This window comes from Haematobia irritans, chromosome 3 (assembly GCF_050003625.1).
Source record: "Haematobia irritans isolate KBUSLIRL chromosome 3, ASM5000362v1, whole genome shotgun sequence".
NCBI classification, from domain to species: domain Eukaryota; kingdom Metazoa; phylum Arthropoda; class Insecta; order Diptera; family Muscidae; genus Haematobia; species Haematobia irritans.
This window is the reverse complement of record NC_134399.1, coordinates 150,006,692-150,034,604: the sequence shown is the minus strand read 5'-3', so window position 1 is coordinate 150,034,604 and position 27,913 is coordinate 150,006,692. Positions and strand designations below refer to the sequence as shown.

General features: G+C 34.7%; 3 protein-coding genes across 6 annotated transcripts in view; 2 read left to right on the top strand and 1 right to left on the bottom strand.

Moving 5' to 3' along the window:
• The window catches only part of fw (CUB and Sushi multiple domains furrowed), a 145,014-nt gene extending 140,189 nt beyond the window's left edge, over nucleotides 1–4,825 (top strand). For all 3 annotated transcript variants that reach the window (XM_075302579.1, XM_075302576.1, XM_075302575.1), the window contains exons 13-14: nucleotides 3,961–4,449; nucleotides 4,531–4,825. In XM_075302579.1, coding sequence (XP_075158694.1) covers nucleotides 3,961–4,449; nucleotides 4,531–4,664 — 623 coding nt within the window. In that variant the 3' untranslated portion in view covers nucleotides 4,665–4,825. The remainder of the gene's footprint in view (nucleotides 1–3,960; nucleotides 4,450–4,530) is intronic.
• LOC142231916 (uncharacterized) overlaps nucleotides 1–27,913 on the bottom strand; it is a 334,412-nt gene that overhangs the window by 243,982 nt on the left and 62,517 nt on the right. For both annotated transcript variants that reach the window (XM_075302581.1, XM_075302582.1), the window contains one exon: nucleotides 4,883–4,920. The gene's annotated coding sequence lies outside the window, so the exon portion shown is untranslated. The remainder of the gene's footprint in view (nucleotides 1–4,882; nucleotides 4,921–27,913) is intronic.
• On the top strand, nucleotides 23,951–24,735 carry LOC142231918 (uncharacterized). Its single transcript, XM_075302585.1, has one exon. It carries the CDS (start codon nucleotides 24,115–24,117, stop codon nucleotides 24,571–24,573), a length of 459 nt encoding a protein of 152 aa, XP_075158700.1. The 5' UTR covers nucleotides 23,951–24,114; the 3' UTR covers nucleotides 24,574–24,735.

Below are 27,913 nucleotides of genomic sequence, written 5' to 3'. Positions count from 1 at the left end.
ATCACTGAGTGCTGTCCATGTTAAGCTCAATGACAAGGGAATGGACCTAACATGGTGAATTCATGGTGAAAAATTTTCCAATTAAAGTCCTAATTGAGATAAAAAAATTGAATCAAAATTTGAATTGATTCAACAATTTTTTTAATTGAAACAAAAATCAATCACAAAGATTAATAGTATCAATTAATTTTTTAATTGGACCAAATGATTTTTTAATTTTTATTTGGTACTATCATTTCTGTGATTGAAAACATTTCAATTAAAAATTAACTGGATCAATTAATTTCGTGACTGAAGATAAAAAAATATGTTTTTGTGTGTAGCTATGACTGGTGTAGTATGAGGACCTTTCCAAATACTGATATACATCCGGCATCTATATTGAGATTTCTTGAAATGATTTATTCGTAGCACTTGGAAATTCTCCTTGTCCTCTATTATTTACTCAGTTTTTTCGAAATTGGAAATCTAGAGATATTATAGGTCCAGAAATATGTCTGCAAACAATGGAGTGCGATTCATATTTTGGTATTTACCTCATATGGACCTATCTCCAGATTTTACCTCTTGAGCGTGTAGACAACCCAATTTTTTATCTGATTTGACTGAAATTCAAAACTTCAGTAATGCTGGTGACATTTCTGAGGGTTTAAAAGCTTCTCGAAGTGGTTTCACTGCACGGACAAGAAATACTGTTTGTTATATGTTTGGGTTAAAAATTATATGTTTGAAACTCAAATTTTTTAACACAATATTTTTAAGTGCAAGCATATAATGCTCATAAACTAGCATAACATGTTTGGGACATATATGTTAATATGTCAGAACATATTATGTTTGGGACATAAAATGTTTGTAAATATAACATGCTTAGATGCAAACATATATTAATTTAGAAATAGCCTATAAACATATATGTGTTTAGAAAGATAGACCTAGAGAGTATGCTGCAAGTAAAATAATGGAAGTAACCAATTGGCGCCTTAAAAGTATATCCATATAAAGAAAATTTCATTAACATTTGTTTCTACCAGTGTATGCCCTAAGGTGAAACATAATATATTTGAACAATACAAACAATATTTTGTTTGGACCAATCCTGAAAATATATATGCTTGAAGCAAAATGTGTTTGGGGTATATGTTACAGAAGAGATTTTTTTGAGGGTGTGCAATGTGGAACGCCGTTCGGAATAGGCTATAAAAAGGAGGTCCCTTGTCATTGAGCTTAACATGGAATCGGGCAGCACTCAGTGATAAGAGAGAAGTTCACCAATGTGGTATCACAATGGACTGAATAGTCTAAGTGAGCCTCATACATACAGGCTGTCACCTAACCTAACCTATCCTAATCTAAAATCTAGAGGTGTTTTGGATCCACACATATGTAAGCCGAATATGGGACGTATCGATCGATTTTGGTATACCCCCCATATAGGCCGATGTACCGATTTGACTTCTTGGACTTCGAGACACCGCAATTGTTATCCGATTTGCCGGAAATTAAAAATTTTGAGGTATTTGGTGCGTAAATAGGTGTCCACACCGGTCCATGTTTTGGTATAGGTCCCATATGTTAAGTCTCCCGATTTCCATGGTGGTATACATGTCTGCTTGGCAGAGTATCTGTCATAAAATCCACCTGAAATTCTATATATGTATTTTCAAGTAACCTTGCGACCATGTAACCTTTCTAAGGAAACAGTTATATTATTTGATTCATGGTGGTGGGTATTTAAGATTCGGCCCGGTCGAACTTAAGTTCGTATATACTTGTTATAACTTAATGTGGTCAAGGACTCAACCCATTTTAAGAAATATCCTTGGGCAATCTAAAGCTGACATAGCTATTATCTGAAAGGCTATATATGCTTAAATTTTGCCCCGAGATATTTAATCGTTCATGTATTCTAAGCAGGGTTGGCCTGTCACAAACTGTGACTTTTGCGACATACGTTTGCGACGGTATAATACGTATGTCGCAAAAGTCGTAAACCAACTGTAGAAAACCAAATTTTGAATAGAAGAAATCCTGAACATTTTTTAATTTAGTTTGACAGCATTTGCTGTGAGTTTCTGCAGAAATTTGTGAAAGTTTTCCCATGGTCAAGCCTATTTTCTTAGGTGGTATCGAAATTCCCGTTAGTGAGTGTGTAAAATACCTTGGAGTTATATTGGACAGGAGACTGAACTTAAAGCTAAGAAAGGACGAGGAAATCCACGGTTACCCTGTACTCGTGCAAAAAGTAATAGGGAAAATGTGGGGACTAAAACCGAAAATTGTGAACATTCCTAAGAATTGAAAGTTCTTCGCACCTACCATCGTCTTGGATATCATCGAATTCGCTGCCTAGCCGACGCGACTAAAGTATTTTCAGTTTGCGACTTTTGTTACTTTTTCTACATTTACGACGCGTATGTGACGTTTACGACGTTTACAACTTTGCGACGGTCGCAAACCTAAAAAAGTTTAATACAGACTATCTCTGATTCTAAGGCAAAAGATAGTCCACTTCTGGCGAAGGAAGGCGGTTCATCGTCTCCTACTGAAAATTTCTGAAACTTAAAATCGAAAAAATACCTAATCATTGTAGTCTGAAACACACTGAAATACTCGCATAAAAAGAGTTAGCAAAATGGGTGCGATGTAATGTTCCAACATATGTTGCTACAATTATATACTAATCCCCAAATTCATAAAAGTTAACGTAAACGTTAAGCATACTATTATCTTACAAATTCCTTTGATAAACGGTCAGTAAATTATTGTGAATATGGGCATAAGATAGTTAATCTGCAATAAAATTCTTGTCGCCTGTATACCTTAATATGAAAAGCGGCTATAAACGGCCGTTAATCTCTCAACGAGATGATTGAGCAGTGCAATATTCACCTAATAATAGGGTTGCATGGCCACAGAAACATACCTGGGAACTGTAAAGCAGTTCCCAGGTATGTTTCTATCTACTGCGTGATAAGGCTATTGGAAAATGTCCAATGGAAGAATTGCAAGGGTTGCAAAGACACCTAGACCCTAGATATCTTAGTGCTTTGAAGACGTCAGATATCTGCTTTGAAGACGTCAGATATCTCTGGATAGGCAAATTTTCAAAAATTGTTTGGTCTCAAGTCATAATGCGGAGGAAAATGGATTAAGTACCTCATGTGCACGTATCTTATATTAAATTACTGGAGGAATTTCACTTAAGCAGTATGCTAATGTTTCCAAAACATTTAGGTTGGTTCAATAATTTAATAGGTTGAACGGTAGAAACTAGGATTGTCTATGAGTAATAGGTACTGTTAGTTACTGAGGTATCACAATGGACTCAATAGTGAGCCTGAAGTAATGCAGTCATCCAATTTGACCTAACCTAACTTATCACTTCCCAGCAAAAAAAATTGGAAGTTCTTCTAAAGGCACAACTTTAAAAGCACTTCCAAAATTGTCCTCCCAAAGATGTTCTTTATTTTAACTACACAGGAAGTTCTTTTAATTTAATTTTTTATAACTCGCTGTTTTCATATGTTTAATGGGTAATTTTAACTTTTTTTGTTTCAAATAGAGTAAAAATAGAGTAAGAATTAATAAAATGGAACAAATTATTCAAATTTTGTCGATAAAAGTGTTAAATTCATTCTAGAAAAATTGCGAATTTTAAAATTATTTATTTGGCAAAATATCACAAAAATTTTTAATTAATATCCAAAACACTGAATTCAGATCACATCCTTAAAAGTTATTCAAATTCAGTGCAACGGCTGTTGAAATGGTTGACATCCGTGGACAAGCCCGAGTTAAATTCATCGCTTCTGCTCCAATTTTGCACCACTTGCGGATCCAAAAAGAAAAATTTCACAGCTTTTTTGGCGACGCTTTTTTTACTGGGTTCTTAATTTTGAATCGAGAAAATAATCTATAACATACTAAAACTTTTAACAAAACTATATTCCTTTATAGCCGTTGATTGTGGACGCCCATTAGCTATTGAAAATGGTCGCGTTATTGTAGTCAACGAGACTACAATATATGGAGGATCTGCAGAATACCATTGTGTTCCTGGTTTCAATCGCATTGGTCAATATTTACGTAAATGTACGGAGGATGGTACTTGGAGTGGTGATGAGCCACGTTGTGAATTGGCCGCTCAAGAAGCACAAGAAAGTTCAGGACTTGGAACAGGAATTGCGATAGGGGCGACGGTCATTATAGCTCTGCTCTTTTTAATTGGCCTCATATTTATTCATCGCAATAAGGCGAGACCAGTAAAGAATACAGAAAATGTACAAGCTGCTGAGACCAAAGATGAAAGAAATGCTGCAGTGATGTCCTATTCAACATTGGAGGCAAATACGAGGATGCATATGGATAATGGACCACCGGCAACATTTAATACATTTCATGGAGCGGGTAGAGCTTTAGCCAATGGTAATGGGACATCGGGTAGAGGTATGTGGATAATTTCTAAATCTTTCTAAATAATTGTGATTAAATTTGGCGTTTTCTTTCCTTCTGTTTTTTTTTTTTCAGAGAATATCTATGACCAAATACCCAATGAACAATTCTATGATGCTCCCTATGAAATGCGCAACAATGATGAAGTCTATGAACCTGAACCACCAGCTAGCAATGTTATAACCATAAATGGTATATCTGTGAGATAAGTGAAGGGAACTCTGTTGCATTATGAATTTGCAATATTGTCTCAAAAATTCAAGCATCAAGCAGCTATATTCCAAAAGCGTTTTATTTTTCCTCTCCCTCTGCGTATCAACGACTTTTGTATAGCTTCGTACACTTTATGCTTTTAAGAGAAATGACTGTATTATTTCGAATAGAATTGGTTTAATTTTTTTTTAGAGTAAGCTTTTAAGATACTTACGTCATATTTCAATCGTACTTGCTTCATAAGTTTTGTAACTGAAAGAATAGAAAATATGAAGAATTAGTTGCGAATATTTTATGTAGATTTTTGTATAAAGATAAAATTATAAGAATTATTATTCTTTTATATTAAATAGTTTAGTGTGTATTCTTATTTTGTTTTATATTTAAGTTCTATTGTATATAGATATTTTACATATATTTCCAATATGTGATTTGTTATAATTATAAATATTTATTTTGGCATACTACTAATAAATAAAAACAGAAAAACAAAAACAAAACCATACAAACCATTGTAAACATTAAATATTATCATAAAACGAAAAATACAATTATATATAATTAAAATTATTTATGTTATTTCATTTGGTCTTATATTGTAGGTCCCTGCAAACATTTTCGATTACGACTGAGTCTTCTTTGAATCATTATACCCTTCACCACTACTCTGGTACAGGGTATAATAAGTTTGTGCATTTGTATGTAACGCCAAGAAATAATTGTCATAGACCCATCTTTTAGTATACCGATAGGCTTAGAATTAAATTTTGAGTCGATTTAGCGATGTCCGTCCGTCTGTCTGTCTGTCTGTCTGTCCGTCCGTCTGTCTGTATATGTAATTTTGTGCACAAAGTACATGTCGCAGTTTATGTCCGATCGTCCTCAAATTAGACATAACGTCTTTCTTCGGGTAGAAGACAATCGCTATTGATTTTGGAAAAAATCGGTTCAGGTTTAGATATAGCTGCCATATATAGTAATCACCGATTTGATCATCATTCACGTATTTATGAACCGACGTCCTTCAAATTTTGTACATCTGAATGTTTTGTCAGTCCCGTAAAAACTGCCAAATATCAGCTAAATCGGTTCAGATTTATATATAGCTCCCATATATATCTTTCGTCCGATTTGGACTTATATGGCCCCAAAAGCGAGAGTTTTGCCTTGATTTGATTAAAATTTTGTACAAGGAGTACGTTTAATAGTATCGTTAATTGTGCCAAATTTAGTTGAAATCGGTTCAGATTTAGATATAGCTCCCATATATATTTTTCGACCGATTTGGACTTATATGGCCCCAAAAGCCAGAGTTTTGCCCTGATATGCTTCAAATTTTGCACAAGGGGTACGTTTAATAGTATCGTTGAGTGTGCTTAATTTGGTTAAAATCGGTTCCGATTTAGATATAGCTCACATATATATCTTTCGCCCGATTTGGACTTATATGGTCTCAAAAGCCAGAGTTTTGCCCTGACTTACTTCAAATTTTGCACAAGCGGTACTTTTAACGATACTATTGTATGTGCCAAATATGGTCAAAATCGATTCAGATTTAGATATAGCTCCCATATATATCTTTCGTCCGATTTGAACTTATATGGCCTCAAAATCCAGGGTTTTGCCATGATTTGCTTCAAATTTCGCGCAAGGAGTGCGTTTAGTAGTATCGGTAATTGTGCCAAATTTGGTTGAAATCGGTTCAGATTTAGATATGGCACCCATATATATCTTCCGTCCTATTTGCACTCATATGACCAGGGGGGCCAAAGTTATACTCCCATTTACGTGAAATTTCCCATAGATAGCAGAATTATTATTCTGACTATACATGTCAAATTTAGTCAAAATCGGTTCAGATTATATATAGCTCCCATATATACGTACACCAGAGTTGGGGAAATATGGTAGACTGTTACACATTTTAGACCCATTTTCAATGGAAGTTTCCTCCAATGAACTGGATAGCGTTAGCCGATTTAAATTTTAATTCTAAAGATTTTGTAGAAGAAAAAAAAATTGTCTCCTTTATATAGCTTCCAGCAAATGTGAAGTAGTTAAGATGTAACACAAATTTTGGTCTACATAGGGGTGAAGGGTATAATATAGTCGGCCCGCCCTACTTTAGACTTTACTTACTTGTTTTTATGTTCAAAACGATTGCGGAAGAGCGAATCTGTGAGTCATTTATACGTCCCCAATATTAAGTAGTTGTGTCTCAAAATTATTATTTTCCTTGACTCATAAAAGAGTTGCATATTTTATTCATAAATTATTTATTGGAATGAGTATTTTATGACTCAAAGAATTGCTCATTTATGAGTTAAAAAATGATGCATTATTTAGATAAAATGAAGAGTGAAGAATTGGGAGCCACCGTGGTGCAATGGTTAGCATGCCCGCCTTGCATACACAAGGTCGTGGGTTCGATTCCTGCTTCGACCGAACACCAAAAAGTTTTTCAGCGGTGGATTATCCCACCTCAGTAATGCTGGTGACATTTCTGAGGGTTTCAAAACTTCTCAAAGTGGTTTCACTGCAATGTGGAACGCCGTTCGGACTCGGCGATAAAAAGGAGGTCCCTTGCCATTGAGCTTAACATGGAATCGGGCAGCACTCAGTGATAAGAGAGAAGTTCACCAATGTGGTATCACAATGGACTGAATAGTCTAAGTGAGCCTGATACATCGGGCTGCCACCTAACCTAAACCTAAACCTAAGAGTGAAGAATTAATCCCCAATGTTGGAGAAGAGTTAGAAATTATTCATTTTTACGTTTCATTTATTATTGTTTGGATATATTTATTATTTAAGCTTAAAAAATTATGACCGTAGCGTTCAAATTATTATTGGCTCTGTTTTTGGTGCTTCCAACAGAGATATATTGCCATCTTCAGTTTGAAGTTCTAAATCAAGAAAAATACATATAGCATATAATATTTTTAATGATCATTTTCCTTATGCTTATTTTGTTTCATCTTATCTCTATTAACATTAAATAAAGTGGTGTATTCCAGATGTCTTGAACATGTGGGAAGTTCCGATTGGTTAGGCGAAGTTGCATGCATATCTAAAACGATGTTTTTAGGTTATCATATACATATAATTTTATCAACTTTTTACCTTAGTACTGTTTGTTTTTATCTATTTTTCGAACTCATTCACCCACCAAGATTTTTAAACGATAGCATGTTTTGTCAAAGTTACATACGTTTCAACAAAGTCAACCAACTTGTAGAAAATATTCGAAACACACATTAAAGAGAGTTATAAGTTGCTCATCCATATGCATCTTTTTTAATTGAATCTAATACCGTTAAAGTGAGTTAAAAATTGCTCACTAAAATGGTTAAATATAAACATTGCTTAAGAAGAGTAACAAAAGAGTAAAAACTGAGTCTTTCAACTAATTTATTATTCAAAATTTTAAACGCTAATTTTTCGGAGTTAAATATGACTCAACTATGGGTAATTTTTTCGATTGAACACTTTTCAATCTTCCGAAAGAATAAATTTTTAGTCATGTTTGCAAACAATCATCATAAATGTTCGAAAATGTTGGCAGGGGTATACTCCTTGAAAAACGTTTACATATTAACTCGAATTTTCCAGATACAATGTTTGTTATACCCTTCACCACTACTGTGGTACAGGGTATAATAAGTTTGTGCATTTGTATGTAACGCCAAGAAGGAAAAGTCTGAGACCCATTGTTTAGTATACCGATCGTCTTAGAATTAAATTCTGAGTCGATTTAGCGATGTCCGTCTTTCTGTCTGTCTGTATGTATGTCCGTCTGTCTGTTGGTGTATTTTTGTGTGCAAAGTACAGCTCGCAGTTTTAGTCCGATTGTCCTAAAATTTGGTATAGGGTCCTGTTTCGGCTCAAAGACGATCCCTATTGATTTTGGAAAAAATCGATTCAGATTTAGATATAGCTGCCATATATATTTTTCACCGATCTGGTCATAATTGGAGTGTATATCAACCGATCTTCCTCAAATTGCGTACATCCGAATATTTTATGAGTCTCGAAAAACTTGCAAAATATCAGCCAAATCGGATCAGATTTAGATATAGCTCCCATATATAGCTTTCGCCCGATTTACACTCATTTTTTTGCTTCGATTTAGTTTAAATTTTGCATAGGGAGTAGAATTAGCATTGTAACTACGCGTGCCAAATTTGGTTGAAATCGGTTCAGATTAGGATATATCTCCCATATATAGCTTTCGCCCGAAATACACTCATATGACCACAGAGGTCAATTTTTAACTCCGATTTAGTTGAAATTTTGCACAGGGAGTAGAATTAGCATTGTAGCTATGCGTGCCAAATTTGGTTGAAATCGGTTAAAATTTAGATATAGCTCCCATATATATGTTTTTTCTGATTTCGACAAAAATGGTCAAAATACCAACATTTTCCTTGTTAAATCGCCACTGCTTAGTCGAAAAGTTGTAAAAATGACTCTAATTTTACTAAACTTCTAATACATATATATCGAGCGATAAATCATAAATAAACTTTTGCGAAGTTTCCTTAAAATTGCTTCAGATTTAAATGTTTCCCATATTTATACCCTGCTCCACACTGTGGAACAGGGTATTATAAGTTAGTGCATATGTTTGCAACACCCAGAAGGAGACGAGATAGACACATGGTGTCTTTGGCAAAAATGCTCAGGGTGGGCTCCTGAGTCGATATAGCGATGTCCGTCTGTCCGTGAACACATTTTTGTAATCAAAGTCTAGGTCATAGTTTTAGCCCAATCGACTTCAAATTTGGCATTAGTATGTGTTTTGGCTCAGAATAGATCCCTATTGATTGTGGAAGAAATCGGTTCAGGTTTAGATATAGCTCCCATATATATATTTCGCCCGATATGGACTTAGATGACCCCAGAAGCCAGAGTTTTACCCTAATTTGTTTAAAATTTTGCACAAGAAGAACAATTAGTACTATAGTCAAGTGTGCCAAATTTTATTGAAATCGGTTCAGATTTAGATATAGCTCCCATATATATCTTTCGCCCGATATGGACTAATACGGTCCCAGAAGCCAGAGTTTTACACCAATTTGGTTGCAATTTTGCACAGGGAGTAGAATTAGCATTGTTGCTATGCGTGCCAAATTTGGCTGAAATCGGTTCAGATTTAGATATATCCCATATATAGCATTCGCCCGATTTACACTCATATGACAACAGAGGCCAATTTTTTGCTCCGATTTAGTTGAAATTTTGCACAGGGAGTGGAATTAGCATTGTAGCTATGCGTGCCAAATTTGGTTGAAATCGGTTCAGATGTAGATATATCTCCCATATATAGCTTTCGCCCGATATGGACTTATATGGCCCCAGCAGCCAGAGTTTTGGCCCTATTGGGTTGAAATTTTGCACTAGGAGTACAATTAGTAATATAGTCATGTGTGCCAAATTTGAGTGAAATCGGTTCAGATTGAGATATAGCTCCCATATATATGTTTTTCTGATTTCGACAAAAATGGTCAAAATACCAACATTTTCCTTGTAAAATCGCCACTGCTTAGTCGAAAAGTTGTAAAACTGACTCTAATTTTCCTAAACTTGTAATACATATATATCGAGCGATAAATCATAAATAAACTTTTGCGAAGTTTCCTTAAAATTACTTCAGATTTAAATGTTTCCCATATTTTTTTTTTACTAACATTTTGTTCCACCCTAGAGCATTAGCCAACTTAAATTTTGAATCTATAGATTTTCTAAAATCAAATTCTGTCCAAATCGAGTGATATTTAAATGTATGTATTTGGGACAAACCTTTATATATAGCACCCAAAACGATTGACGGATCTGATATGGTATCGAAAATTTAGATCTACAAGGTGGTGCAGGATATAATATAGTCGGCCCCGCCCGACTTTAGACTTTCCTTACTTGTTTTTTACTAACATTGTGTTCCACTCTAGTGCATTAGCCGACATAAATTTTGAGTCTATAGATTTTGTAGAAGTCTATCAAATTCTGTCCAGATCGAGTGATATTTATATGTATGTATTTGGGACAAACCTTTATATATAGCCCCCAACACGTTTGACGAATGTGATATGGTATCGAAAATTTAGATCTACTAAGTGGTGCAGGGTATAATATAGTCGGCCCCGCCCGACTTTAGACTTTCCTTACTTGTTTTTATTTAAGGAAGGTTAGGTCAGGTGGCAGCCCGATGTATCAGGCTCACTTGGGCATTCAGTCCATTGTGATACTACAGTGGTGAACTTTTCTCTTATCACTGAGTGCTGCCCGATTCCATGTTAAGCTCAATGACAAGGTGGGATAATCCACCGCTGAAAAAGTTTTTGGTGTTCGGTCGAAGCAGGAATCGAACCCACGACCTTGTGTATGCAAGACGCGCATGCTATCGCTCCCTTAACTCGTACACTGAAAGAATCGTCTTCGAATTCCACACAGGACTGAAATATGTCATTTCTTTACAACGAAAATGAAAAACCTCTTCACTGCACCAAATGAGAAGGATTATCGGCTTAAATTACTGGGTGGCTCATATGAATTGCAACAAAATGTATATTACTATCATTTCTAAACCGCTGACAGCTGACAATTTACAAACTAATAAATGCAAAAAAACAAGAATATCCAGCATTAAGTTCGACCTGGTTGAATCTTAAATACCCACCACCATGGACTATATAAAAGCTTTCTTTCAAAAATTTTAATCGTAGCGTGTTACTTGAAAATATATAGAATTTCAGGTGGATTTGATACTCTCCTAAGTAGATCAGCTAAATTAAATATCCTGTCTAAGCGTGCAAGAAAATACAATGAAACAATGCCTTTTCTATGATTTGAAATCGATTTTTTTTTTAGATTTTTACCCCCATTTCTCTATTGAGCACGTGAAAAATTGGGGCATTTTACTTCTAGTTTCGCCAATTTGGATGGTCAGTGCGTCTTCTATCCCCCAAAGATGCATAAGAATTAAAAACAGGAAAACGGTCGACCCGGAGAATTACCACAATATGGACTGATGTAAACCAAATTCGACACAGGTCTTTATGCGCCTAAAGTCCCTCCATATTTTTTTATCTTCAGACAATATTGATAAAAATTGCCGTGTTCAGAAGCCCAAGAAATTATATCTGGAGATCGGTCTTTATGAGACTATACCAAGACATGAACCGATACACACCAAATTCGACACACCTATTTGTGGTTCTGCAGCACACTTAAATTTTGAATTTCAGACAAATTCAATAAAAATTTCAGACAAATTGGAAAAAATTTCGGGGTTTAAAAGCAAAAGATGTCAAATCGGTCTATATGAGGTCTATATTAACAAGTATATACAGCAGTAAATTCGGCCGGGCCGAATTTTTAATACCCACCACCACTTCGTCGTAGTGGGTACCATTTGCTACTCACGTATTTGTTATCTTAAAATACCTCCAGAATTTCAAACAAATCGGCTAGAAAACGTAGTCTCTAGACGCCCAAGAAGTAAAAATCGAGAGATCAGTTTATATGAGGGTTATACCAAAAAATGGACCGATATACCTAAATTTCGGCACACTTATTTGTGGTCTAAAAATACCTCTAGATTTCGAATTTCAGGCAAATCGGGTAATAAATACAGTTTATAGAAGCTCAAGAAATTCAGGCAAAGCGGATTGTAAATATAGTTTCTAGAAGCCCAAGAAGCAAAATCGGGAGATCGGTCTATATGGGGGCTATACCAAAAAATTGTCCAATGGGCACCATTTTCGGCACACCTTTTTATGGTCCTCAAATACCTCTAGATTTCCAATTTCAGGCAAATCGGATGGTAAATATAGTTTCTAGAAGCCCTAGAAGCAAAATCGGGATATCGGTCTATATAGGGGCTATACCAAAACATGGAGCGATGGGCACCATTTTCGGCACACCTTTTTATGGTCCTCAAATACCTCTATATTTCCAATTTCAGGCAAATTGGATAAAAACTACGGTTTTTATAGGCCCAAGACTCCAAATCGGAAGGTTGGTTTATATGGGGGCTATATCAAAACATGGACCGATACGGACCATTTTCGACTCACCTCTTTATGGTCCCAAAATACCTCTAGATTTTCAATTTCATACAAATCGGATAGAAAATACTGTTTCTAGACGCGCAAGAAGCAAATCGGGAGATCGGTCTATATGGGGGCTATACCAAAACATGGACCGATACGGACCATTTTCGACACACCTCTTTATGGTCCCAAAATACCTCTAGATTTCCAATTTGAGGTAAATGGGATGGTAAATATAATTTCTAGACGCCCAAGAAGCAAAATCGGGAGATCGGTCTATATGGGGGCTATATCAAAACATGGACCGATACGGACCATTTTCGACACACCTTCTTATGGTCCTAAAATACCTCTAGATTTTCAATTTCAGACAAATCGGATAGAAAATACTGTTTCTAGACGCCTAAGAAGCAAAATCGGGAGATCGGTCTATATGGGGGCTATACCAAAACATGGACCGATACGGACCATTTTGGACACACCTCTTTATGGTCCAAAAATACCTCTGGATTTCCAATTTCAGGCAAATCTGATAAAAACTACGGTTTTTAAAGGCCCAAGACCCCAAATCGGGAGGTCGGTTTATATGGGGACTATATCAAAACTTGGACCGATATAGCCCATCTTCGAACTTGACCTGCCTGCAAACAAAAAACTAATCTGTGCCAAATTTAGGGACGATAGCGCCATTATTGAAGGCTGTAGCGTGATTACAACAGACAGACAGACAGACAGACAGACAGACAGACAGACAGACGGACAGACGGACATGCTTATATCGTCTTAGAATTTCTCCCTGATCAAGAATATATATACTTTATATAGTCGAAAATCGATATTTCGATGTGTTACAAACGGAATGACAAACTTATTATACCCCCGTCACCATTTTATGGTGGTGCGTATAAAAATGAACCGATATATGCTATATTCGGAAAACCTCTTTGTGGACCTAAAAGAGCTTTGAGTTTTAACCAAATCGGATAAAAATTGAGGTATCTAGACGCCTAAGAAGTCAAATAGGGAGATCGGTCTATATGAGGTCTATACCAAAAAATGGACCGATATATACCATATTCGGCACACTACATTGTGGACCTAAACTGGCTTTAGGTTTCCAATTTCTGGCAAATCGTAAGAATATTGTGATGTCTAGATACTCAAAATCCCAAATCAGGGGGTTGGTTTATATAGGGCTTATATCAAAACCTGGACCGATATAGTCTATCTTCGAACTTGGCCTGCGTGCTTTACTTACCGTTTTTAGTTTTCTTCGAAGAGAAGCAATTCCAAATTGAGAAGAAATCAGGTTTACTTAACACAATAGGTCAACCGAAATGTACATCGATGAGCCCTAAATCTATATCTCATAGAGAACCTTGGGGAAATGGTAAAACGACAAATTGGAAATATTTTTTCTTAAATCTCTGATGATTTCTATATGAGGGTATCATTTTATTCTGTCAATACCAGCAAGATAAATTAGTACTGTCAATGCTAGGAAGATGTGCAAAAGTCATCAAACGGCACGGCTATAGTATCAACTAATTAACATTTAACGTTAAAAGTAAAAAATTCTTAATTTTATTAAATAAAGGGTGGTTAAATTATAAGGGCCGATGTTGAATTTGAACCACACCTAAACGCCAAGTTTTTTTCCGAATTTTATTTGACATTTCTCTATTTCAGACTTACTAAATTTGAACCATGGGGAGATACACAATCCAACAACGTGTTAAATGGTTCCAAGAAATGGCAACAGTGGATGATCAATTTTCGAAGAAAATCATCTTCAGTGATGAGGCACATTTTCACCTCAGTGGATTCGTCAATAAACAGAATTGCCGCATTTGGGCGAATGAGAATCCAAGAGTGATTGTCGAAAAACCAATGCACCCACAAAGAGTGACTGGTTGGTGCCGTGTCAATGGCCGTGTTATCTCACGTAATGGCGATGTCAATTGGCCGCCAAGATCATGTGATTTGACACCGTTGGACTTTTTTCTTTGGGGTTATTTGAAACAAAAGGTGTACATCGATAAGCCAGCAACAATTCAAGAGCTAAAGGATGCAGTGTTGCCAACTCACCAAGGCCAAAAAGCACCAAAAATATATTATAAATTCTAACATACCACCTTCCACCACAAAATCGAAAATTATATGCTCTACTACTAGAAAAAAAAAAAAACAAACAAACAAAAAAAACTTCCGAAGATGTATTATAGAACTTTTGTGAATTGAATTTTAAGAAGTTAAGGTGAGTATTAAGATCGAGTTTAGTTGCTCAAATAGTCATTTTTTCACAATTACTTTTCTTTCATAATTCATCTTAAGGTATACACTTATACTTTGTGACAATTTGTTTTGGCTATTTCCCATCACGTTATAATAAAATTTGCAGCAAATATGCATAATTTTATGCCGTTTTTACTGAAATAGTTTTCACTTTAGCGGCAAAACTCGAACTTAGTACTCACCATTATGAACCGCTATTCAAGTATATACTTTGATCAGTTTTAATGCTTTCGTCCAATTCATTTTGATCAGAGATGTTTTTCAACTTTCAAAATCTTAATATATGGAAGGAGTCTATTGCTTATTTCAGTTGTGCGTGCTTTTGTGAATTTAATACAAACGTTTTTAATGACATCTGTACCAAATTCAAAAATTCGACACTTATCGCTCGCCTTCCTACATAATACCCTAAATAACAATATTAATTAAAAAATAATCAATACCAACTTCATAACAATCAAATTATAAATTTGAGTTTCTTCGGATCTTGAAAGTCTAATCAAAATTGTTGTATCAATTAAACTTAATACTGTCCAAAATAAAAAAAGCACCAAAAGCACTAAATGAAAATGCCAGAAAGCACCAAGTTGGTGCTTTTTGTGAAAAGGCACCAAATAGGCAATTTGGTGCTTTTTAGAAATCAAAAGGCACTAAATTTGGTGCTAAAAGCACCAAATTGGCAACACTGAAAGGATGAGATAACTCGGCACATTAACGGCACAGAACCTCCATTATGCCTCAGCGTCATCGAAAATTTGGACCATCGGATGAAGGTGTGCCACCGAGGTCGCGGCGCCCATTTGGCCGATATTTTGTTCCATACATAATTGAGTAATACAAATATATCATAATAAAATAAAACTACAATAATTTCCTAAATAGTTTGTGTTTTATTCAAAATCAACATCGGCCCTTGAAATTTTAACCACCCTTTATATAGGACTTATTATTATGCTAACATTTTTGCGACAAACATGTTACATGGTGAACATCCAAAAATAACATTTTGATCTTGAACATATTTCGTTTTTTCCTTCTCTGCGTGAAATTAAGAAAAAATACAGGTAATTTAATTTATAATTTTTTTTTCATAAAAATGTTTCCATAAACGCCAAATCATTTATACTGTGTGTTTTTGTTAAGTTTTGCAAATGAAATGCGATTGTTGGATATTGAAAGTTAAATTCTCATGGAAAGCTTTCAACCATTGGAATAGAGTTAAAGTATGATGAAAGCTAAACATTTTTTTTATCTCATGCTATAAAATTTGTCGCTTAAACTTTTAGCTGACTGGCAAAGACTACTCAGATTAATACATCGGAGTGCCATTAAAACACAAAAAAAACACACTAGAGGTCTCTGCTACCATAATGTGAAGAACTTTGCGTCTCTGAAATTATAAAGTTGGGTATCGCAAATGTCTTGGCGTTCGCATCGATAAATATCAATTTCTGAATCGATTTCAATTAAATTTGAATTTTGTGTGGGTGAAAGTGAAGATTTATTGTGACTTGCTGAGCATATTGCTTTTTACGTCATTTTCTGCGCGGGAAGAACTTAGAAAACATTACAGAAAAATACAATTCCTCTCACAGCACTCTACGCCTTAATTACGGAATGCTTTTTGTGAACACGGCAGTATATATTTCTGATATATTCCAACAGATGGTGATGTATGGGTATTTAGAGTTATCAATACTTTGGTAACTTGAGAGACATATTAACAGCCATGAATGAGGTATATTTGTTGTATCCCTGCTAAAAAGAAGTGGCATCCCTACAGCTTGTACTAAATGTATCTAATGTTAATGTTTAAGTTCATGCTAAATGTATATAAATGCAAGCCGTTACGTTTTGAGTGTTTTTTATAATTTGTGGCAGTAGCCATTTTTTGGAAGTTGATGGCATTCGTCCTTTAAACACAAAGCAATACGCAAGCGTTCTTTTTTTCCCCAATCATTTTAAAATGTATTAAATGAATATAGTTGTTAGTAAATCATACAACATCAAGTGTACATTTATTTATCTCCGTTCGAACACAATATATATTTTCAATAATTTTCCAAAAAAAAGTTTGCAACTTGCACGAATGTGACCAGTTACCGAATTCGGTTTTCTTTGTTGGGAAGCCATTTCAAATTGCGCCGTTTGTGAACAAACAAAGTGATAAGGTTTATATGCCAAAGTGGCTAGCTGAAAATTTACACCTTCAATTGGACACCAGACCAATTGAAGGTGGTCTGGTGTCCAATTGAACAGCATTACCGATGGTAATGGTGTGGGACGCCGTAATTGGCGATGGTCGATATGGAAAAATGTCCTAAAAACAATATTGAAGGTTTGAGGTTCCACGTTTCATTTCCACCACACAATGGTCACCAAAATCGCCGGATCTCAATCGCGATACCAAAAATTGTAGATTTCGAAACATATTACTCTCAAACTAAGAGGTACTTCATAACTTTTCAATAGAAATAAAATCTTGACACAATTTTCTATAGAAATAAATCGTTGATACGATTTTCCATAGAAATAAAATTTTTATACAATTTCCTATAGAAATAAAATTGTGTACACATTTAATTGAATCAATAAAATTTTTGTCGTGAAATTAATTAAAATTTTAATTGAGTCAATTACAACAGTGATTGAATTTTGTGTCAAAAGCCAATCACTTTTTAATTGATTCAATCACTCAATTAATTGATTACGTGACAAAATTCAATTAAATTTGTAATGGAAAATTGTGTTGGTTTTCAATCAAAATGGGTGATTGATACTATAATTTTCGTGATTGAAGACATTTCAATTAAAATATGATTGAATCCGCGATTTTCGTGATTGAAATAAAAAAAAAATTTTTTTGTGTATACATATGTTATTTTTAAATGTGGAACATGGTATTACAAGTTAGTGCATATGTTTGCAACATCAAGAAGGAGACGAGATAGACACATGGTGTCTTTGGCAAAAATGCTCAGGGTGCGCTCCTGAGTCGATATAGTCCGTCTGTCCGTGAACACATTTTTGTAATCAAAGTCTAGGTCGCAGTTCCAATTAGTCCAATCGACTTCAAATTTGGCACAAGTATGTGTTTTGGCTCAGAATAGAACCCTATTGATTTGGAAGAAATCGCTTCACATTTATATAGAGCTCCCATATATATGTATGAGGGTGCGCTCCTGAGTCGATATAGTCCGTCTGTCCGTGAGCACATTTTTGTAATCAAAGTCTAGGTCGCAGTTTTAGTCCAATCGACTTCAAATTTGGCACAAGTATGTGTTTTGGCTCAGAATAGAACCCTATTGATTTGGAAGAAATCGGTTCACATTTAGATATAGCTCCCATATATATGTTTCGCCCGATATGGACTTATAAAATTTTGCACAAGAAGAACAATTAGTACTATAGTCAAGTGTGCCAAATTTTATTGAAATCGGTTTAGATTTAGATATAGCTCCCATATATATATTTCGCCGATATGGACTAATACGGTCCCAGAAGCCAGAGTTTTACCCCCATGTGGTTTAAATTTTGCACTAGGAGTACAATTAGTAGTGTAGTCAATTGTGCCAAATTTTATTGAAATCGGTTCAGATTTAGATATAGCGCTCCCATATATATCGTTCGCCCGATTTACACTCATATGACCACAGAGGCCAATTTTTTGCTCCGATTTAGTTGAAATTTTGCACAGGGAGTAAAATTAGCATTGTAGCTATGCGTGCCAAATTTTGTTGAAATCGGTTCAGATTTAGATATAGCTCCCATATATATGTTTTTCTGATTTCGACAAAAATGGTCAAAATACCAACATTTTCCTTGTAAAATCGAAAAGTTGTAAAAATTACTCTAATTTTCCTAAACTTCTAATACATATATATCGAGCGATAAATCATAAATAAACTTTTGCGAAGTTTCCTTAAAATAGCTTCAGATTTAAGTGTTTACCATATTTTTTGTGTTCCGCCCTAGTGCATTAGCCGACTTAAATTTTGACTCTGTAGATTTTGTAGAAGTCTATTAAATTCTGTCCAGGTCGAGTAATATTTAAATGTATGTATTTGGGACAAACCTTTATATATAACCCCCAAAACATTTGACGGATGTGATATGGTATCGAAAATTTAGATCTACAAAGTGGTGCAGGGTATAATATAGTCGGCCCCGCCCGACTTTAGACTTTCCTTACTTGTTTTTGTTTAAAATAGATTGAAAATATAGTAAGAATTAATAAAGTGGAACAAGTTATTCAAATTTTGTCGATAAAAATGTTAATCTATTCCAGAAAATTTTTTGAAAATATTTGAGGTGAAATGAATGCACTAAAAATCATAAAAAATTATAGAAATCCCCAGCAAAAAAATTGGAAGTTGTTCCAAAAACATTTATTTTAAAGCCCATCCCAGAATCGCCCATCCAGTTTTTTCAACTTCCGATGCAGTCCTTTTGAACAAGTCCACAAACATTTCTTCTAAAGCGCATCGTGGGATCCCCCAATAATTTTTTTCCACTTCCAATGTAGTCCTTTTGGATAAGTGCACAAACATTTCTTCTAAAGCGCATCTTGGGATCCCCCAATGATTTTTTTCTATTTTCGATACAGTCCTTGTGGACAAGTATTAGAAAGAACGCAATCAGGCTATTTTAAGTGCAAATTTTGTATAATTAAATTTTACAAAAAAATAGAAAACTAATAAAAAACTAAAAAAAAATAGAAATTAATAAAAAAAGTTAAAAAAAAATAAAATAAAAAAACCAGTAAGGAAAGTCTAAAGTCGGGCGGGGCCGACATTTACTACATTTTCGATACCATATCACATCCGTCAAATGTGTTGGGGCTATATATAAAGGTTTGTCCCAAATACATACATTTAAATATCACTCGATCTGGACAGAATTTGATAGACTTCTACAAAATCTATAGACTCAAAATTTAACTCGGCTAGTGCACTAGGGTGGAACACAATGTTAGTAAAAAATATTGGAAACATTTAAATCTGAAGCAATTTTCGCAAAAGTTTATTTAAGATTTATCGCTCGATATATATGTATTAGAAGTTTAGGAAAATTAGAGTAATTTTTACAACTTTTCGACTAAGCAGTGGCGATTTTACAAGGAAAATGTTGGTATTTTGACCATTTTTGTCGAAATCAGAAAAACATATATAAGGAAGCTATATCTAAATCTGAACCGATTTGAACCAAATTTGGAACGCATATCTATAATACTAATTCTACTCTCTGTGCAAAATTTCAACTAAATCGGAGCAAAAACTTGGCCTCTGTAGTCATATGAGTTTAAATCGAGCGAAAGCTATATATGGGAGCTATATCTAAATCTGAATCGATTTCAACCAAATTTGGCACGCATAGCTACAATGCTAATTCTACTCCCTATGCAAAATTTCAATTAAGTCGGAGTAAAAGATAGGCCACTGTGGTCTATGAGTGTAAATCGGGCGAACGATATATATGGGAGCTATATCTAAATCTGAACCGATTTCAATAAAATTTGGCACACATGTCTACACTACTAGCTGTACTCCTAGTGCAAAATTTCAACCAAATTGGGGTAAAACTCTGGCTTCTGGGACCGTATTAGTCCATATCGGGCGAACGATATATATGGGATCTATATCTAAATCTGAACCGATTTCTTCCAAAATCAATAGGGTTCTATTCTGAGCCAAAACACATACTTGTGCCAAATTTGAGGTCGATTGGACTAATACTGCGACCTAGACTTTGATTACAAAAATGTGTTCACGGATAGACGGAGCCCACCCTGATCATTTTTGCCAAAGACACCATGTGTCTATCTCGTCTCCTTCTGGGTGTTGCAAACATATGCACTAACTTATAATACCCTGTTCCACAGCGTGGCGCAGGGTATAACACAATTTTGTACACATTTAATTGAATCAATTAAATATTTGATTTTTGTCGCGAAATTAATTAAAATTTTAATTAATTCAATTACAACAGTGAATGAATTTTATATCAAAAGCCAATCACTTTTTAATTGATTCAAATTTTATGTCAAAAACTAATCACACACTTAATTAATTCCGTGACAAAAATCAATTAAATTTTTAATGGAAAATTGTGTTGGTTTTCAATCAAAATGGGTGATTGATACTATAATTTTCGTGATTGAACACATTTCAATTAAAAAAATTATTGAATCGGCGATTTTCGTGATTAAAATCAAAAAATTCTTTTTTGTGTGTATACATATGTTACTTTTAATGGGTACTTTTAACCTCTTATACCTTGCGCCACACTGTGGATTAGTATTATAAGTTTGTTATATGTTTGCAACACCCAGAAGGAGACGAAATAGACACATGGTGTCTTTGGCAAAAATGCTCAGGGTGGGCTCCTGAGTCGATATAGCCATGTCCGTCTGTCCGTGAACACATTTTTGTAATCAAAGTCTAGGTCGCAGTATTAGTCCAATCGACCTCAAATTTGGCACAAGTATGTGTTTTGGCTCAGAATAGAACCCTATTGATTTTGGAAGAAATCGGTTCAGATTTAGATATAGCTCCCATATATATCTATCGCCCGATATGGACTAATACGGTCCCAGAAGCCAGGGTTTTACCCCAATTTGGTTGAAATTTTGCACTAGGAGTACAGCTAGTAGTGTAGTCATGTGTGCCAAATTTTATTGAAATCGGTTCAGATTTAGATATAGCTCCCATATATATCGTTCGCCCGATTTACACTCATAGACCACAGTGGCCAATCTTTTACTCCAATTTAATTGAAATTTTGCACAGGGAGTAGAATTGGCATTGTAGGTATAAGTGCCAAATTTGGTTGAAATCGGTTCAGATTTATATATATCTCCCATATATAGCTTTCGCCCGATTTACACTCATATGACCACAGAGGCCTATTTTTTGTTCCGATTTAGTTGAAATTTTGCACAGGAAGTAGAATTGGCATTGTAGCTGTGCGTGCCAAATTTGGTTGAAATCGGTTCAGATTTAGATATATATCCCATATATAGCTTTCGCCCAATTTACACTCATATGACCACAGAGGCCAATTTTTAACTCCGATTTAGTTGAAATTTTGCACAGGGAGTAGAATTAGCATTGTAGCTATGCGTGCCAAATTGGTTGAAATCGGTTCAGATTTAGATATAGCTCTCATATATATGTTTTTCTGATTTCGACAAAAATGGTCAAAATACTAACATTTTCCTTGTAATCTCGAAAAGTTGTAAAAATGACTCTACTTTTCCCAAAACTTCTAATACATATTTATCGAGCGATAAATCATAAATAAACTTTTGCGAAGTTTCCAAAAAATTGCTTCAGATTTAAATGTTTCCCATATTGTTTGTGTGTTCGCCCTAGTGCATTAGCCGACTTAAATTTTGAGTCTATTGATTTTGTAGTATATTAAATTCTGTCCAGGTCGAGTGATATTTAAATGTATGTATTTGGAACAAACCTTTATATATAGCACCCAACACATTTGACGGATGTGATATGGTAGCGAAAATTTAGACGTACAAAGTGGTGCAGGGTATAATATAGTCGGCCCCGCCCGACTTTAGACTTTCCTTACTTGTTTTTGTTTAAAATAGATTGAAAAGATAGTAAGAATTAATAAAGTGGAACAAGTTATTCAAATTTTGTCGATAAAAATGTTAATCTATTCTAGAAAATTTTTGAAAATATTTGAGGTCAAATGTTTCAGACAAGCGTTAGAATGCATTAAAAATCATAAAAAATTATAAAAATTATTTATATGGCAAAATATAACAAATTTTTTAAATTAGCATCCAAACCACTGAATTCAGATCACACCCTAAAAAGTGATGCAAATTCAGTGCAACGGCTGTTGAAATGGTGGACGTCCTATGACAAACCCATGTTAAATTTATCGCTTCTGCGCCAATTTGGCACCACTTCTCGATCCAAAAAGAACATTTTCACTACTTTTTTGATGTGTAACTAATAATAAATTGTAAATTATTTTTACATCCAAGCAAACTTTTCAATGCGAAAATAAAATGCCAAACTATCTTTTTGGCCGTTTGGAAGGATTCAAAAAGTTGGATTTAAAAAATTGTACTGGTATACGATTTGAGCAGGTTTGATTTAGGGCAATTTAATATGTTCAGCCGAACACCAAGATTTTAGCCAAGGCCAAAAATGTGGCGGCCCCTAATACGAGCTCTAATTACGGAATTAGGCTCTATTATTTCCTGAGATCGGTAATGTGCACTAATTTGTTAGTAAAAATTATCTCCAGCGTTGCTTAGTTACAATATCTTTCCTTCTACTCAATTCGATTTCGGTTGAAGAGAAATCTTCTTTCCAACTGGGTTTAAATATTGATTTCTTACGCGTTATGCTAATTACACATTAAAGAAAATCTCTTTAATAATATTCTGGTCACAAGAACAACGTGTACCTACTAGCAAAGCAGTCAATAGACGACTAGCAGATGGGTAGGAAAAATCCCATGTATTTACATTTTTTCGAAACAAATGTTTACCAAGGAGTTTAGATATGGGAATACAGCTGGTGGTCGGTCATCAATATCAAAGGTGGTAGTTACCAATAAACAATGTACAGTTTTCAAGGTAATTCTCCCAGGTAACACTAGATGGCATACTGGTGAATTTAAGTATTGGTTTCATGATCATCCCTATTGTGGATGATCCTATACCAAACACATGGTACAGCACCAATCAGATTTAAATGACAGCAAAACGATGTCAACCACCCTTTATTATCGTTAGGGCCGAGATTTGAGCGCGAATGCACAGCGTCATGATTCCACCACCATTTCGGTCTTTTTGAAGCAGACAGGTAACCAACCAGCCATATGGATATTCAATACAACCATGGCAGGTAGAAAAACGATTATTTCAAATAAATATTACGACTGCATACCCAGTAAAATCAGTTTCATTCGGAAGCTGTTGCAATTCGTTTCACAAACTCACTTAACGCACTGTGATATTCCCGTAACATCAGTGCCAACACTACGAACATCCATCGCTAAAAACAAAATCTCCACTGTTTTTGGTTTGGAAAATTCTGGGATCATCATCGTCATCACCAAAATGATTTTGGCAGCCAGGAAACATCTCTTTGCTACCAATATCTTCTTCTTTTTCATCATTTTCATTGTGCAGAAGTTCATACAGGTCTTCTGCATACTTGAGGAAAAGGCCTGCAAGAATGCCAATTGTCCGTCGGACAAACGATGTGATGAACGTTGTGTTGTATCGGCTGAAGATGACGATGATGATGGCCCAGCATCCACCCACACCAACTCGGCAGCAGGCCATTCCAATTCCTCATCAACCTATTCTACTCCTTCATCAACGCCACCACCATCGCCTACACCCCCAGTGAGAGGTCTAAGACTGATACCCATGGCCATGCGTAAAACTATGCGCAATTTTGGTTTTGGCGAGGGTCACTTTCAACTCTTCGTCGAGGAAAAACAACGTCAGAAATATATCTCAAAATCCCGTTTGAATGCGGCCACAGCCGAGGTTAAACTTAATCCCAATTAGACTACAGCCGGCTAGACAACTCTGCGCGGGAGTATTTTTGGACAAGCATTTGTTGATAGACAATCGACTTTGGATTTGAGTGATTGTTTGTTTCATTTGTACTAAGTGTTAAAAAAAAATTTAGTACTGCCAGTATCCAAAATAAATTAAAAAAATCTCTCATTTATTGTTGTGTGCATGCACAATTTGTATTTTATTTTTGGATAAAGTTCTATATAGGGAAATCGGTTTATTGGGGATTTGAAATATTTGTCCTTTTGTGATCTTTGCTCAGTGATTAAAAATCGAAAAACAGGGATTGGAGTTTTGGATAAATGGACAGTGGAATGTAGCGCAGGGTGCAAAGATTTGTGACAGGTTAAGGTAACCATTGCTTGAAGTATTATAGCAATCTTAGGTCAGAGACAGAACAATGTTTTTAGAGGGAAGTCAGCATAGAGTATGTTCGAACTATTTTGAGATGTTGTGAGTTACTTTAAAATGCGAAACGCATTATTGTAGGGATCAATGTCCTTTGTCGTGTCTTTATGTAAATTTCGTGATTACGTGTTTCTCCATGGCGAACGAACTCTATCGATCAAAAAACCCAGGCAAATTTAGATCCACATAGTTGGTTCCTCAAGAAAATTCGAACTGTTCTTTCATCAGTTGAATTATTTTGGCATGTGATGAAATTAATTATTATTGACGATGGTGCGATGTTTTTTGTTTTTTCGTAATGTAAGATTTTTCGTAACATAATACAAGGACCGAAGATAGACACCAATTTGCGAAAGTATTACTTTTTAAAAAATTCAACAAATACTTACTCCCCTCACTAGCGAAATAAACCTGATGCTAAAAACTTTATTTTTTCTCCTTTTTACCTTGTACTAACAGCCCAGAAAAGAAAATTTGGAAGTTCTTCTAAAGGCACGACTTTAGAAGCACTTCCAAAAATGTCCTCCCAAAGATGTTCTTTATTTTAACTGCACAGGAAGTTCTTTTAATAAAAATTTTTTAACTCGCTTTTTTTCATATTTTTGATGAGTAATTTTAACTTTTTTTGTTTCAAATAGATTAAAAACAGAGTAAGAATTAATAAAATGGAACAAATTATAAAAATTTTGTCGATAAAAATGCTAAATCCATTCTAGAAAAATTCCGAATTTTTGAAAATATTTGAGGTCAAACGTTTCAGACAAGCGTTAGAATGCATTAAAAATCATAAAAAGAAACTATAAGAATTATTTATTTGCAAAATATCACACCATATTTTTATTAACATCCAAAACACTGAATTGAGATCACACCCTAAAAAGTGATTCACTTTCAGTGCAACGGCTATTGAAATGGTGGGCATCCGTCCTATGACAAGCCCGTGTTAAATTCATCGCTTCTGCGCCAATTTTGCACCACTTCCGGATCAAAAAAGAACATTTTCACTTCTTTTCTGGCGACGCTTTTTTTGCTGTGAGCATGTAAAAAATGTAATTTTGAGGACCTGTCGCAATTAGTTCAAGAGCTATATGAGTTTGTTCTGATAACTTGATTCTTGAATTGTAATCAAATGGCCTTACGAAAATAAGCGCTATTTGGCCTACAATATCTATCACACTGTGAAAGAAAATAGTGAAAAAAATCCAAAAATTATCAGCTAAAATTATTGTTATCCCGTGTAAAAATTGAGAGATCTAATCATGTCTAATAATATCAAAGTATATATAATTATATCTGCTCAGATATGGTTGTAGATATAAATAGATCTACGGAGATATGTTATGTATAGTGTTATATATGATTAGATCTGATTCAAGATCTAATTATATATGTTGTTATATCTATTTATATCAGTCATAGCTGGTAAGATCTAATTGTATATCTTCGTATATGACATCATATCTAATTATATATACTATATATAGCTCCATATCTAATTATATATATCGCATTAAATCACGAACCAGTTCTGTAACACGGATAAAACAATATTTGTATATGTTTGTGTTTAAAAATAATGTGTTTGTTACGAGAATATTAACGTGATATACTTGGTTACAAGCACGTATGTTTGGTCGCACATCAAAACAAGTGGTGACCATAACCAAACAATCTTTATATATTGCGACAGTTTCAAAAAACCCTTTTAAATATCATTTTGAAGTGTCTTCTAAAACGCTTAACTTTCAGACACAACTGTCTTTTTGTTTTCAAAAATGTCACCCCATAACTATCACCATTAGCAACGCCTGTTGTTATTAAATTTGAAAAAATATATAAAATATTTGATAATGTGAGTTTGATATTTCTATTTCATATAAAAATCTAATGTCTTCTCATTTTTCGAGGAAGATAAAAGAGTAAGAGAAGCTGTGATAAGGAAAGTTTATTGTTTTGTTGCTATTTTTATATATTGATGAACTGCAAATGCAAATAAAAAAACCATAAAAAGACGTATAACTACGTCCAGTGACGAGGTAAGTTTTGTGTTTTGATATTATCTATATAAATATAAAAATAAATGGTTTTTCTTTCAGGAAAATGAAATTGAGGTTCTGCAAAAGAAAATAAGGGAGACGGAGGATCAACTAGAAGCTCTAAAACAAAGCCAGGCTTTACCAGAAATTACGGTAGAGCAATCCGTCCAATGTAGTGATGATGAGGAGCAGCTTCTTGGCAGCAATTTTGATGAAAAGGTAAGTATCGAGAACAAATCTAATAGTTGTCAAAAGTGTTTTGTTGGACCTACTTTTACTTTTTTTGAAACAATGAATTTAGACAAAATTAAATATTTTGCAATGCTCTGGATGCTTCCCATCCATAGGTTGATAAGATTTGATAAAAATATAAATGTTTTGTGGAATAATGAATAAAATGATTTCAACATAACCATGAATAATTAAGTAATTTTATTTTTGTTTCTTTACAGATGATATGTATTGGGAACAACATATATTGTCGTGTCATAATTCACAACATGGTATTGGGGACGTCCAACAAGGCTTCGCATGTGGCTCGCAAGTTGCTGGAAGGCGTATTCAAACGAAATGTACTTAAGAAAGCCGCCCTCACTGAACATCCCCCAAGAGCACAGGGTTTGGAGACACAGTTAGAACCCGTTTTTGCCCTAAATTACAGGGCCAGAGAAGCTATTGTTGGTAAGTATACCCTTCTATAAATCTATAAATTTCAAATTAGCTGATAAATCTGTTTCTGTCTTTAGATTTTTCATTCCGGGTTGCGAAAGGGCGGAATTGGGAGCCACAATCGAGAAAAGACGTCGAGAGGGCAATGTCCCAACGTCTTGGCGAGATCAAACGACAAAAGTAGTAAATAGACCACTATTGTTTAACTTTTTCAT